The sequence below is a fragment of the Stegodyphus dumicola genome, chromosome 7, assembly GCF_044657685.1.
Source record: "Stegodyphus dumicola isolate Sdum_Otavi_A_Nest chromosome 7, ASM4465768v1".
Classification (NCBI taxonomy): domain Eukaryota; kingdom Metazoa; phylum Arthropoda; class Arachnida; order Araneae; family Eresidae; genus Stegodyphus; species Stegodyphus dumicola.
In genome coordinates, this window is record NC_140774.1 from 14,565,160 (window position 1) to 14,581,077 (window position 15,918).

The 15,918-nt window shown below is 33.3% G+C and overlaps 1 protein-coding gene across 3 annotated transcripts in view; it reads right to left on the bottom strand.

The window, feature by feature from the left end:
• Nucleotides 1–2,100: 2,100 nt before the first annotated feature.
• The window catches only part of LOC118183307 (acetoacetyl-CoA synthetase-like), a 49,377-nt gene continuing 35,559 nt past the window's right edge, over nt 2,101–15,918 (bottom strand). For 2 of the 3 annotated variants that reach the window (XM_035352797.2, XM_035352796.2), the window contains 6 exons: nt 14,505–14,618; nt 13,782–13,907; nt 10,329–10,398; nt 8,051–8,109; nt 7,479–7,681; nt 2,101–3,303 (listed from right to left, as the gene is read on the bottom strand). In XM_035352797.2, coding sequence (XP_035208688.1) covers nt 3,160–3,303; nt 7,479–7,681; nt 8,051–8,109; nt 10,329–10,398; nt 13,782–13,907; nt 14,505–14,618 — 716 coding nt within the window. In that variant the 3' untranslated portion in view covers nt 2,101–3,159. Of the gene's footprint in view, nt 3,304–7,478; nt 7,682–8,050; nt 8,110–10,328; nt 10,399–13,781; nt 13,908–14,504; nt 14,619–15,918 lie in introns of those variants that run through there. The other variant, XM_035352798.2, reaches the window with a different exon arrangement.

The window sequence follows — 15,918 nt, forward strand, 5'->3', positions numbered from 1 at the left end:
ACGCCCAAGGGGGATCCTAAATGTTAGTAATGTGCAATTTTGTATATGTGTTATGCAAATTGTTGCTCAGATTCTTTATTGTATAATGTTTTTTTTTCTCCTCCTGATTGCTTTTTGTTTTTACTAGTGGCACTAAGGCGTCGCACTTCGTATTTTGTTTCTCTTCTGTGTACATATATTCTTCTGTGAAATAGTTGTTAAAAATAGTTAATTATGTATGGATTCGTAATTAGGTACTTAGGGAAAAAATATGTATTTAACTATTAGCAATTATGAATTTAAACTCTTGCTCATTTAATTATTTAGCACATTCAGTTATATTTCTCATAATTCGAAACTTTTATCATGTTATTCGATGAGGGGTAGGGCTATGGCACCCAGGCACTCTGGTGGTTAAGCACCGCAGTTCAACATCTAAACATATTGTTGCACGGAACAGAAGCCGCACAAAACAAGTTTTATGTTCAAAACCTGCAAAGTTGGTTTGTGTTCTATTAAAAATATGTGACATGCTTTGAAAACTTCACGAAGCTATTAAATCGAAAAATTTGTAAATATTTTTGTATATAGAGTTTGTGTATATACATATATTTATCTCATTTATCCATATATATACAAGAAAGTTGTGTATATGCAGAAAATCATACATACAACTATTATACAGTGTTTTTTCATTACTATACATAATCTTCTACTCATTTCCGTGCTTCACTACAATGCTCGCTTTGTCGCACTTTTAAGAGCTCTGGCGGCGCAGTGTTCCATCTCATGGAACACCCACACAATTGAAACGGTAAGTGCAATTTTTACAAAAATTTACTTGTATACTCCTTTAGGCCTGATAGACTGCATACAACTTTTTTTGTTGAAATACCGAATTTAAAGTATAGTGCACCAAAAAGGAATATAGGACTGCCATAACATGTAATTGTGCACCTCCCTTTTTGGTTGCAATCGGCCGCACCAGAACTTTAATTTTAATTCTAAAATTGTTTTTGTAACTCTTTTTAACTGTATTTGTTGTTTCATGTTTTTTTCTATTTTGCAATATAAAGATTATTTGAATTTTGATATTTTTTATCTTGCCAACTGAATTAATTGAATGAGAAATATATGTTTAACGAAATTCGGGGGAATACGTTTAAGGAAATGCAACAAAAAATGTGTATAATTTAATAGGCCGCGCAAGGAAGTCATGTGGTGTCCACATCAGATTTTTTCACTTTTAATTAATGCCTTTCTGAAAAACAAAATTATACTGATAATATTTATCTGCATAGAAATGCTCGTCACGTAACCTCTCAACATCAAAAATATTTTCTTAAGTGATATTTTATTTTTAGTTACGCATTACTATAAATATTTTCCTCTTCAATTTGTATACGGTCCCTGAATATGATTCCCGAATTTCATATCAAATATCTCGCCCAATTTCTGTTTTTACGCGGGTCAAACTTTTTGCGTTTTATATTTATAAAGAGTACCAAAGTTTTCTAAATATAAGTATAGGAGCAACGCGTAAAAAGCTGGACTTCGTAATCTTTATTGAACTGATTAAAAAAAATTATAGCACTAACATAAAGTGAGCATAATGTTCATCTTGAAACCGTCTGCATTTTGTAAAACTATTCAAACATGTTTCCATCACCGGCTGGAATGATTTTTAAAACAATATCTTTTAAGTAACATTTTAAAAACTATGATACCTCTAGAGTAACATATGTATAAACTTAAAATTAATTAATTAATATTCATAAAAAAGAAAAATTTGAAAATTAATGATATATAATAAATCTTATTTTATCCTTATTTTTATCTCTTGTCATCCGTTAACTCAGTAGGTTCCATTGTGTTTAATAATTCTGTGATTATAAAGAGTTCAGCACAAATTTTTAATTGCAGTGATGATAATGTTTGCTTCTTCCTGGTCTAATTGATTTCGATGTTTAATTTTTGGTAAATATTAAATTAACAGTTTATCTCGTCCATTTCTACCTCCTTTTTCAAGTTTCAATCTATCCCCAAGTGTATTCATTAGTAAAAATTATGTATTTTTAAATATGTTTTTATATCAATTACCTCAGAAGAAAGAAACAAAAGTCGACTTTTTAAAATATGTTCTTTTCAGTCAAAATCAAGTACATTAGAAAAGGCCAGAACAGTTTTCATTAAATCTCCGACAGAATACTCAAAATTTTAAACTTCCTTCTTTTATTTTTTTAAACTAAAAAAAATCATCTTATTATTTCACTATAAATAACAGAATAAACTCAAAAAAGCGAAGTTATATCTTATCTTAGATATTAAATTCGAGTTGACAAAGAATGTACGGATTCATTTCATCCGTCTAGCAATATGCATCTGGTTCAGAAAAAATATAAATGAAACCATATGTACGATTCGCAGGAAAACTAAATATGGTCACAAGAAGACTGACGTCAAACCATGCATCTTGTTCATTGGCAAGTAACTGTTGGCATTTACATCGCTTTCCATGCTCAGTTAGTTGACTTTGGAGAGCTTTTTAATGGCGAAGTAGGTTGGTTTGGTTTATATGATTACGGCAAAGTACTCGAAGAGTATCTGTCTAAGGGAAGGGATGCCTTCGTGGAAGACTTTCTAAAGGAACCTGGCGCGTATGCACATTACACGTGGGGAGCCTATTTCGTATGCAATTTGAATCTATAAAACTCGTTACAGTAAGCGTAGATTAATTTCAGTATGAAATTTCCAATAGCAAATTTCAGCGTTAGAAAATAATGCATACATTAAACTCTTGAACCCCATACCAAATTTGAAAGGTGAAATCATAATTTCTTTTTCAAAATTAATGGTAAATAAATTAAATTAATGGTAAAAATGGTAAATATTACAGAAATAAATTAACACTTAGAATGCATATATAGGTAATATTTGTTTATTTTTTTAATAAAAAAAGCATTATTTTGTAAAAATGATGCACATAAGTTTTGCTGACAAGAAGGTGGAAAATATATTTCAGAAAACCTTCTATGCACTTCATAAAAGTACTTAAGCATATATTTCATATCCTTGCATATATGAGCCGAAACTTACTTAATGTTCAGCTTTCCTTTAAAAACCTACAAAATACAACGGTATAGATTAAATGAGAGGATAAAAAAGCAGAGCAGAATTTTCTCAGATATCGTAATTCAGCAGATCTGGTATGTTACAAAAATATTTTAAACACTCTGGATTTCGGACGTTGTTCATCTGAGGAATTTCGTTGTTTGCCACAATCTTTCGAACAACACTTTCTAATCGTTTATTATTCACGCTGTACTGAAAAGAAAAAAAGAAATACTTTAAACAATAAGTTATTTTAATGATAAAAAAATGTCATAATAATCGAATATAATTCAAAAATATTTTACTTTGTTTTTAATACTAAATTTTGTTTGGTTTCTTTGATTATGGCAAAGCACTCGAGGGCTATTTGCCTAGAGATATTGCAAAGCACTCGAGGGCTATTTGCCTAGAGGTATTGCAAAGCACTCGAGGGCTATTTGCCTAGAGATATTGCAAAGCACTCGAGGGCTATTGGCCTTTGTAGTGGTCTTCTTAAGGAAAACTGGTTCGCAAATACGTTACACTTGGGGAAAACCACGAGACGCCCGTGCAGCCAGCCGGATCGCGGGATTGGAACCATGGTCAAATTACTAGTTTTAGCGGCTTTACCGCTCGGCCGCTGTTGGACAAGAACGAAACGAATGTAACAGGTCTTTGAAGTTAAGCTAACTAGCAGGAAAGTTAGGACTTTAGTGTGACATCTCATAATATCAGCTGCTTAAATGTCCATTCTAGATTTTTTATTAAAAGACTCAGAAGCGCTTTTTGAACTCCAGTATGCTTTAAGCACTAGTTACTGAGGTTAACATTTCACATAAAATATTTGCAAAGTTAACTTTAGAAATAAAGTAGAGCAATGGCAGTGCGAAACGGATTAAAAGAAGGACGAAATGAAGATCACAAACATATTTCGAATGTATATCATTATTTGCTTAAGAAAGGTACAAAAAAAAATCAGATATAAAATTAGATAAAACCTTTGCGTTTTATAGAAAATTCCGTCCCTTTTGAGGAAACTAGGCAACGAAGTTCCTTTTCTTTCAAAAGGAAAAAAACATTCTTCCAACATTCCAATTCCAATTGATTTTTGTTGAGTTTTATGAATATAAAGAATTATTTGAACACTCGTAGCAAACGTAGTTATACATCCGCAATAAAACTGTAAAATAATGCCCAGTGTTTTCTCCTTGAAGAAGGAGGCACTTATCACTTTATGAAACTTATCGATAGACTTTGAATCTGTATCTATCTTGAATCGGTAGACTTTTCCATAAAACCAATATCAGTGTGAGGTGTTTTTTTTTTTTTTTTTTTTTTTTTTTTATTATTTTTATTAATTTAACATCTGTTATCGATATGTGACCTTTTCCAAATATTTTATCCAACAAAGAGTATGTTCCCTTCAAAATATTCTTTGAATGATGCCATCTCCTTGTCTAAAAGATTCAAATAACGGTGCACACTCTCTATTTAACAAAGGTTTTTTCGAGATCTTCCTTTCTACTTTAAAATTATTTACTAATTTTCTGCAACACATAACTGTGTTCGGCCGTGGTCCTAAAGAAAGCAGGTGGCTCGTTATCTGTTGTCACATTCTATTCTACCGGATGGACGGTAGTCTAGTGGTGGGATAGATATTCTCAAATGAAGGAATATTTACCCACCTATTGTTAAAAATTCTTGCTTCTCTAACCAGCTTAAGGTTAAGCAAGATCTTCACGTTATTCTTGTTTCTCCTTTTCTTGGTTTTATATTGCAGATCTTATAAGGTGATTCTCCTGCCTTCGTAGTGTAGTGGTCTGCACGCTGGGCGCATATTCCAGAGATCCATGGTTCGATTCCCGGCGAGGGCGTTACTCATTTTTCATCTCTCCTGCTTCCCGTTAACCTAATGTCTCTACAGTGGCGCCCGAACTAAAAGGGTGGCGGATGATGATTCTTCACACACATGATTTGGCGTTTGGGTCCCCTAAAAACCCCAGTCGCCCTTTAAAAGGGGGAGTATATAAGGTATTTCTCCTGCCTTCGTAGTATGGTGGTCAACACTCTGGGCGCGTATTCCAGAGGTCCGTTGTTCTATTCCTAGCATGAGTATTGCTCATTTTTTATCTCTCCTGCTTCCCGTTAACTAATGTCTCTACAATCGTTTTTAAAAGTGTGTGTTGAATGATAAAAATTATCGGAATCAAAGTCTCTGACACTTAAAGGAAAAATGAGAAATAGACAAATGAATTCTTTACGAAGTTGATGGTGTAAAGAAAAGAACTGTCATAAAATTCGGTATTTTTCAAAAACGTTTATCGACAGTCCTTAAAAGTATGGACAAAATTTAAGCTTTCATTCTAGCGATTCAAGTGCCAAATGCAAGAAAACTTGCTTTTATGCAGACATTGAAGAAGTGACGTTAAAATGGTTGGGCACAATGAGAAAAAATGTTCTAGTATCAGGGATCCTGGAAAAAGTTAGGGAGTTTGCCAAAGCCTTAGAACAAATCGAATTTGATGCTAGCAATGGATGGCTTGCGAAATCCAAAGAAAAAAGAAAAGGTTTGGAGTAGCTGCAAAAATCATATGTAGCGGATGCAAATATGCTAATAAAGATGACTGTATCATATGGAAAGATCGAAAACTTTAAAAGATATCATGGAAATATACAAGCCAAAAAATATATAAAAGTCGAATAAACATGGTTATTTTATCAATGTTTACCACACAGAACATTAAAATTCCGAAAAAGATAAATGTTTCGAAGGCAAGCACAGGCAGGTTAGAGTTATTCTCCTGCTAAGTGCAAATATAGAAGGAAATGAAAACTCTACGATAAATTAAAAATCCAAGACTTTTCAGAAGTTTTTAGTCATCGCTGGAAGTAGATTATGATTTCAACAAGAACTCGTGGATGACGTCAGACATTTTACAGGAAGTGGCTAAAAAGTTTAGATAAAAACATAGCTGTACAGAAATGAAAAATTGCTCTAGTGATAAGTAGCTGCAGTGCTCACCCTCAACATTTTGATACTGGAAGTATTAAAATGTTAAGGCTCTTTTTTTTCCCTCCAACTATGGCTGGAAAACTACAGCCTCTGGATCAAGGGATGGTAGAAAGGGATAACATGTATTTTAGCAAAAGAAATTTGAAGGTGCTAATAATGGGAATTAAAAATAATGAGGATTTATGTGTTATAAATTTTCGTGACTGCATATATGAATTGATAAAAGTGTGGAATTATGACGTCACTGAAAAACTTGTTTCAAAAAAGCTGGCTTCATCACCAAAGTAGATACTAGTGATAGTAGTAGTGCCAATGTTATTTATAGATAAGCGATGCGCTGAGTCCTCAGGAATCCTTCATCAAGAAGCCATATTCGAGAGCATAAAAAATAGCAGCCAGAATCAATTGGTGATGATAAAGAGCATGTAAACGTTAATGAAAATGAATGTAAAAATCGTCTCAAGAAGATGCTGGAGATGATTTTGTACAAGCGCATTGGATGCATTTCGAAGCGGTTTAAGAAAGTGTACCAGAAGACATTTTCCTTGCATTATAAAGATGTAAGACTTATTATGACATGAAATGTTGTGTTCGACAATGACAACAAGCTAACTGATTATGCTTCAAAATTAACTTAAGTGATTTTCAAGCATAATATTGATGGAATGGATACATCAACGTATGCGATTTTGCTTTCATATTTCTTTTCATTGCTATTTCTGCCACCCAACTGGTATAGTGATTAACGTCGCTGACTACAGTGCCGAAGGGCACGGGTTCGAATCCCGGAGAGGAGATGGATGTTTGCAAATGTAGAGTGCCCGTGCGGCGAGCCAAAAGTCCTCTTGAGAGGTTGGTGTTAGGGAAGTGCTAGGAGACCTTCGGACCCACTCCCCCGGGATGTTCTCCATCAAAATTGGGGGCAGAACTGAGCTAAATCGCATCGTCACCTGTAAGGTGCTCAAGGCTGTTGCCAACGACAGGATTAAACTTGCGCTCCTTGCCACGATGATTTTCGTGAGCTTGTGCTGACTGTAAGTCAGGCAAGTGAGCATTAACAACAACATTTACTGTTTCTCATCTTCAATACTGTTTTATCACCGTCTTCTTTCTCCGAAATTCCTCCATTTAGTGAAGTTTTTCGCAGGATTCTGAGGTTCCGTTTAGTAGAAATTCGACTATATTTGCAAACGCAATCCGATTTTCATCATTAAATTAAAAAGCAGCGCAAAAAAATTCGGAAAAAATAGTTGTTCCTAATGATGCGGGAATGAATTGACTTTAAAGCAGAAGAATCAATTATTTCTAGCACATTGTTTGAGGGCATTACCTTTTCAATATTAATTTTATTACACGGCTTTTTATTTTCACTCTTTTTGTAAAAATTGCTACTCACGGGGATGTCTGGCACTTCTAAAATTATCTGAGGCACGCAGTCTTCCCATAATTCCTTGTCGATAGTACGAGCGATCTTCCTTCTAAGCTCAGGAGTGAATGTATAACCAGGTTTCAGCTTGACGAAGAGTACCGCTCTGCACTCACCATCTTTCCTACTTTGATTGACACATATGTAGTCCATGATTTCTTCCATTCCATGGACTGTAAATAGAGAATCGTATGCAAACCATTAAAATTAAGAGAAACATCCATTCAAATATTGATTCACTTGATATTTCGAAATGCAGTGCAGTTTATATTAATTTAAGTACCATGAGTCAGTAATGGAAATAAATGTTTAATTTCTGGGAAAGAATTTCTTTCAGAATATTATAAATGTTATTTCGAAAAATCGTAAATGTTGAAATGGAAGTTAGCGATAACCCTCGAGAAAATACTTTATTTCCGAGAGCCACTTTGATTCAGTAAAATTCAAAAAGAAGAACGAAAAATATCATTTCCATTTTTATGACTTTGAATATTCAGTAATTAATAAAAATAAAAAGGTTGATTAGCAAAGCATACACTTACTGGCAAAATAAACATCTGCAGCTGCAAAACGATCACCATTTTGAATCAAAGTATCATCACTAGAAAAAATAAAACCACAGACTGAGATAAACGAATAAATGTAGTTAATTGTTTTAATAAGTGACATCGTGATATTTAATTAGCTGAAATAATTTTCCTTTACGAAATAAATAACTAAAGTTTTTTAAAAGTTATGATTAAACAGTGTTTGGTAAATCTTTACACTATGGTAACTTGGCGATTTTTTGTCGAAAATTTGGCGACCAACCCTGCTACAGCAACCTGCTAGTTTTATTTTGGACGCCATTTTGTTTTACGAAGTAAAGGCTTTTTTTTTTTTTTTTTTTTTTTTTTTTACATTTTTTAACATTTTAACATTTTTTCCAACAGTCTGCTAGCCGAATTATGCTTATACTAGAACTTTTATGGAAAAAAATGCTTAACCATGACGAAGATTAGGTGCGAAATTGGGAGAAAGTGCAGAATCGCAAACTGCTTGCCGCGTTTTTAAGGATTGCACATACACGGCATCCATGTACATGTCGACCTATTTTCACTTAAAAAAAAAAAAAAAAATTCCAGTCTTGCACAAAACTGGCATTATGCTCACTCTTGACTTTATCCATGTACACATCTACCTATTTTCACTTAAAAAGTCAAAGAAAATTGACAAAAATCCAATTCTTCTTACTGTTCTTCTTCTTCTGTTCATTGTGCTCACTCTTGACTTTATCCATGTACACATCTACCTATTTTCACTTAAAAAGTCAAAGAAAATTGACAAAAATCCAATTCTTCTTACTCTTGTAAAAAGCGCCAAACAAATAAGTGGGCGATTCTGCACTTTAGCAGCGAAATTCTTTCTAAGTGCTTATTAGCTAAAATCACGATCGGAATTTTCCATAAAAATGTCACATTACATGTCTCATGATCTCTCATTTCTCTGAGACAAAATAATCTGTGATTCGAACTGTGTACTTCTCAGATTATTGCTAAAGTCCTAGCTAGGAACCTTTATCGCCTTACCAAAATGTCGCCAAACTACCTGTTACCATATTCTAAAGATTAGCCCAGTGTTTACATGCAGCTATTAGAATTAATGAGATAAACGAAGTAAACTGCTTAATCTGTCTGTGTCTCAATCACTTCATTGCACTCATCAACTTGCGTTCATTATTAACTTATTATCAACTGATGTTTCTGTGGAGGACATTGTAAGGAAAACTGACTCATACACATAATAAGCATGGGAAAAACTCTGAAAACGCCCATGCAGCCAGCCAGTTCTCCTGGAATCGAACTCAGGTCGAAACTACAAGTGTTCGAGATTTTACCGCTTGGCCGCTGGTGGGAAGTCCAAAAGTGGTGAAACTTTTCAGCGCTTACGTCAAGAATAAAGCACTACGAAAATTTCTACTTTTCCATTCCTTCAATTCAATTCCTTTCTTCTTTCTCTTTCTTTCTTGTCTTCTTTGTCGCCAACTATACCAAAACAAATACCAACATTTTTCGAACCAAAATTCCCCCTGTAGAAATGAGAGGAGAGCACATAAAATCACCTGTCAAATTCCCCCAACTCTGGAAGTTTAAATAGCATCTTAAATTTGGATTTGGAGGCATGAAAAGCCTTTGCCCATTCTAATGAGAATGTAAACTTATTTACAAATAATTTCTCCATTTAGTTAACCTAGATTAATAAGACAGAGGCAAATTTTTTTTGTACACTCTGTATAAATTCCAAATAAATAGATCAATAGTTTGCGTCTTTAAATTCAAACAGTACTGAAAAATGACTTAACACCTTTGTCTCTCTCAAATGAAGGAAGAAAATCCTGGAAGCTAAAACTAAAAGCCGATTATCTGACTTTTCCAAAATAAAGGAGCCTAAACAAATTAATTAGCAAAAATTAATTTTAACATGTATTAAATTCGTAACTGAGCAAAAAAAAAAAATCTTAAAAACTAACAAACACTTCCTAATTAAAAAGGTGCTCTTGTATGTGTTCAGGGGAAATAATTTAATGAATTAAACTAATTTACCTACTCTGCACTACTCTGTTAATATTACATTCTTAAGCTCTTAAAGATTTTTAACTCATCAACTTGACGTATAATCTGCTTAATGAGAAATTACACGTCTTAGAGGAAAAAAGGCCAGAAATTAATCAAGTAGAATTTTAAAGAAACTTTATTGAATGTAAAACTTCACACTTTATTTTTAACGTTGAATATATGAATTTGGTCTTTTTTCAAATAATATTATAAATTTATTATTTACCTTCTTCCAGTTATTATGAGTCCCTTCGTTTCTGGATTAATCCAGCCTATATCATGTTGGCACCAATAGCCTGAAAAAAAAAAAAAAAGACCATTTGTTCCATGTGCAAAAGAACTCAAACCCCTAGTCCGTTCATTGCAAACTTACTGAAGTGATTTAAGAGTTCGCTACATCTTTTAATAGTATGCTGTCATGCCATTTGATTTCCCATACAAAGAAATTCACATTTACATCTGTAAAATATGAAAATCTTTATATGTAAAAGCGGCTAAAGTGTGTGTCGCGGATAGTTTATTGTTGCCACTCGGAAAAAAAAGCGCGGAAATTAACATTTCCCCAGTTTTTAATTAATATCTCAACCGATTAAAGTCGTACGAAGATGAGTATGTATCGATGGATTCGGAGAATTTTTTGGAATCCGAGGACCCACGTCTCGAATTTCAACTCGGCTCTGTTCCGTAGATATTCGAGAAAAAAGGATTTGGCACGTATCCAAATCCCTCTAATAGGAAAACCCAAGAAAAGAAAGTGGAAAATGTAGGGAAAACATAGGGGAAAATCAGTTTTTAATTAATATCTCGGCAACGTAAAGTCCCAAGAAGACGTGAATGGTCAAAATGGCGTGCCACGAACCTGCGGAATCCAACGGTGTGCTTCTTTAAGCCCGGGAGCCAGTCGTTTCGGAGGAGATAATATTACATCACCCCATATATATATGCAGCTTAAGTGTCTGTTTGTCGCCGATAGTTTATTGGTTGCTCGCGTAACTGTACTAGCCAATGAGGTGAAGATGCCTCGGCACAGGGTTGCCTTTTCAATTGAGACGTAGACAATTTCCTGTAAATCTTTGCTATGACCATCCATAAGTCTCAGGCCCAAACTCTTAAGCGTGTTGGAATTCTTTATCTGAGCCTGCATTTGGAGACGGTCAACTTTATGTTGCCTGTTCAAGAGTTCGTGAAAGAACGGACGTAAAATAAAAATAATGGATGGTCCTCTGCAAGGCGAGCTTAAAAATGATGGAAAGATCTACACAAGAAATGTTGTGTAGAAAGAGATCTTTGACATGTGAATTAACATTTCATTATTTAAATCACCTTTATTTATTGAGCTAGCGGTGGCTCTTAAGAAATGTACCGCCAGTGGTTTCCTTCATTGCACTCTACTTCAAGCAATTAAGCAAGTAGAATACCCCGTGCTATGTAGGAACCAATATTTCCCAATATTGGGAAACCCGTGGGGCAGTAAGCGAAGGGGCGTCCTTGCCGCCTGCCCTGGGTAATTTAGTTTGTATTAGCAGACACCTTTGCACAAATTATTTTAATTAAAATTTATAATATCTAGAACAGCGGTCATTTCGTATGACCGCCGGCTTTCTAGTATTGTTATAAATCAGTGTGAATATTTAAATATTTTTGCTGCATTTTTGCGATATTGTGCATTGTTTTATTTATTTTTTTATTTAATATTACATTCAGAGTAATCCTTTTAAATGTTAATTTAGCGTGTAACTAATTTATTCATTTTTTGTTGCATGTGTACGGGTTCGTAATAGATTGAATGCACTAGTCTGAAGAAAAGTTAATAAAATTTATTCTTATCACAAGAAATAAAACTAAATGCTGAAATTTTTCCTCAGAAATATTCGTACAATATCACAATATCACACAGTGGTTACATTTTAAACTACAAAGACTAACGTCTTAATAGAAGAATTGAACGCAATTCAAAGCGCAGAGAAAGCTAATCCGATCTCTAAATTACAGCAGCTAAGTAAACAACAACAATTTAGTAAACAACTGAAAGGAGATGTTCTTCTCCGGCTTTTTAAAGCTTTTTAATGGTGCACGAGAACATTCTGGCAATTTCTGTTTTCTCGAGGTTTCTGGAAAGCAAAAGAGTAGAATTACAGTTAATACACTACTGCTTTTATTCAATTTAAATATAAATTAGGAGATATCTCTTTATTAAATGCGATTGCTCCTGTATTTTTACTCGTTCGGCGTAGTTTTCTCTTAAAACTCGTCACGCGCTGCATTGGACAGGGAAACAAAACAATTTTAATTACAATTCTACTTTTAGTAGTTACAAAAACCGTAACAATATTTTTGCTGCCTTTTAATGATATTGGGCACTGTTTTATTTATTTATGTATTTAATATTACATTCAGAGTAATAGCTCTAAGGTTGATTTTTGTATGTAATTAAATTTGTGGGCACAAATTTGTTTGTTACTTGTAGATAACTGCAGATATTACTACTCTGATTCCAGTAACATTTCACTTATTAAAATAGCTCAAATAGAACTCCAGAATATACGTCTTGTAGATTTTTGGCGAAATTTGGTTGTTTCTCGCCGACTTGGCAATTTTCTGAAAGTATCTGTAGAAAGCGTTTTCGAAGCTGTTGGACTAATTTTCCCTGAAGCTTCCAAAAACCTGTGCAGCACCATATAAATAAGGCTGCAAGAGCCAGGACAAATTATTTGTAATGTTTTGGTTCAGTTCTTCAATAAAACTAAACTACTATTTAAACTGTTAGCTGAGTTATTTTTAGAGCTTACGTTTCAAGTGATATTGGCAATGCATGATATTTCTTATGATAAAGTGAATTTCCCTAAGAACACCAGTGCTCACAGATCTACTAAATACAATAAATTGTCAGAGTTTACTAATTATTTTGTGTTTCTGTTTATTAAGTACGAAGACAAAGATTCGTTTAAGTAAGAAAATTTGAAATAAGATTAGTTAAAGGATCAATTAAGTTTAATTTCACAATTATAGGTTTTCAGGCAAAAAGGAAGAAAATGATAGTGGCATGCAAAATTTTTTTGAAACTTTATTAAAATTATATGAGGTAGAATAACTTTCACTCAATGATAAGAATCGGCTAAATCGTATAAAATTAAAATTTCCTTAAAAATCTCGAATTCCAGCATTTTCCACAAATTTTAATTTAAAAATAAGCTTACAAATACGCTGTTTTCTAATAATAATGGTCGACTGAAGGAATGGTATAAAATTAAATTTTGTTAACTACAAAATTAATATTTCATAAATTTTAATTTAAAATTAAGCTTATTAACTGGCTGTTTTCTAATTTTTAAAAAATATCTTTTACTTGTCCCCATTAAAAACCTTAGTATACACAGTGATGTTTAGAAATTATTTGTATACGAACCGTAAATTTTCATTTTGATTGCTTATGTAGTTTTGATCGTGTTAAGAAAGATATCTTTCTTAAAGACTCGCTCGAATAATTAAAAGTAATTGTCTGAATGACTTTCTTTCCTATGGTGTCTGAAATAAAATTCAGGTTTAGTGTACCTTTGTATTAAAATGTGTCATATGAACAAAATCATGGCAAGCCAAAGGTCTATCTTCTTAAACATACTTCTTAAAGAATAAAGATCAAATTCATTTTCAATGAAGAATTTGTCTAAAAATGTTTTACCTGGATATTTAGAGAGATATATCTCCTTTATTAGAGTGTGATCAATATCCTTCCACAAGCAGACAGGAAAACCTGGGCATGGTGGCGAAAATATTATTTCACCCTTCTCACCAATTAAAGGCTGACCTAGGATGAAAAATTTATATACTTTACAGTTAGATCTCAGTAGTTTGAATAAACTCAGTGTGGTTAAACCAATGTTTAGATCCCACAGAAATTTCAAAACAATTAGCCAGAGTGGCTAACCTATTCCGTTGGGAAATACAACTAAAATTTGATAAATGACAGCATTTGATTGTGTTGATTGTGTATTTTCCCCCTAGAAATATAACTGTGAAGAAAACCTAAATAACAATTTTCCAAAGAGAGAAGTAAATTGATGTTGCTTTTGACACTAATAACAAGTTGATAAACCATAAGATGCTATAATTAAACATTAAAATTTACAACAACCATTAAGAATATCTAATTATGATTGCAGAGATGCAGTTTTTTACTGAAAATTCTATTTAGTGAAACAGATTTTCTCACTAATAAATTTTTATCAAAAGGTATTTATAATCAGCTTTAAACGATAACAACAGTATTTCATTAATATTCCATAAATTGGTTGGTCCATATATTAATTCCTTTTAGCATGTGTAAACGGACATTACGAAGCACGCATTAAAAATTATTTATCAGGAAATGCGCCTTTTGCCAAACTAATACTTATATCCTTACCTGTTTCATCAACAATACGGAGATCCATCCCCAAAGCAGGCACTTGGATTTCTCCAGCATAGGCAGGTAAATTCAAGTCAACCCCAGTGAAGCGACCGAATCTTTCTGTCGCTCCTGAAAGAAATATATTATTAGCATATAATTTTATATCACTAACTGCTGTTATAGATAAAGCCAATATGATGTTATAGTACATAGAAATCTCTGTTGCTCGTGCTAATTAGTATATAAGAGAACACGAATCAATAAAAGCGAAGGCTCTACACATTGTGAAAAATGAACTCTTTAGCGCTTGTAAATGAGCAACGTACATTTTGCAAATTAAGGAGGAATTTAATTAAAATTATAATGGGACTTCCACACATTATCAGCTTCTTTTTTAGAAAGAGAAAGTTATAATTCTTTTTACTCAGACAGTGTTAAAACACTCTCCGATTCAGTGATGACATCATTAAACTGAAACTAGCTTTCTGCCCGCTAAATTAACAGCATATTTCCCAGTTCCTTTAATGACTCACCTTGCATATTCAGTTTCCTTTTTGCTTTATTTTTTTATTCTTTTACTATTTATTTTGGGAAAATCGCATAGAAAATCTCAAAATCTTAGTCCGTTTAAGTCTTTCCGCCTCTATGACTCATTCTGCAGATATCTTCTTCGCTGACTTCTTCCTGTCCCTCTTTCGTGTTTTCTTCCCTTACAGTTTACATTTTCTCTTACAGTTGCCTTTCACGTTTTCCCCTGTAGATACGGCTCTGCTTTTAAAGATTTCTTGAGTTTAAAAGATAAACAAAATAAAAGTCTCTAAGCTACGGGAAATGCGAAGGAAGGCGAATGTCCCTTTCAATTTGCTTCTTTCAAGTAAGTCACAGAAAGCGCCAGCCACATGACATAAAACTTTAAAACGGAAGGTTTTATACGTAGATTTATCAGACGTTGATAGCGTTTCTTCCATAAACCTTCATAGACCTTCTGCCTTATAGTAAATCAGTTTAGTAAGTTGCAGTAAATTCATTTAATAAACATTTTGTCTGTTGGATATTTCATGAGTATGAACGTTCTTATTGTGTCAATACTACATAACAATAAGCGCTACTGAAATTTGTAAAACTCATTTCGATATTTAATAGTAACATATTTAACTGTAATTATTTACGAGAGCATTTCGAAAAGTAAAGTACAATGGCTCACATTCCTTAAAAAAACATCTATTTAGAAAACGTCAGTTACATCTTATTAACTGGATTATTTCTTATTTTTCGACATAATCACCCCCGTTATCCAAAAATTTGTTAAGTCGATGCACAAGCTTTTGTACCCCACAGTCATAGAAGGTTGCCGCCTGTTGGAATCCAGCGCGCACACAATTTCCTGTACCCTAACTTGACAGTCATAACTTCATAAAGAGTTGTCATT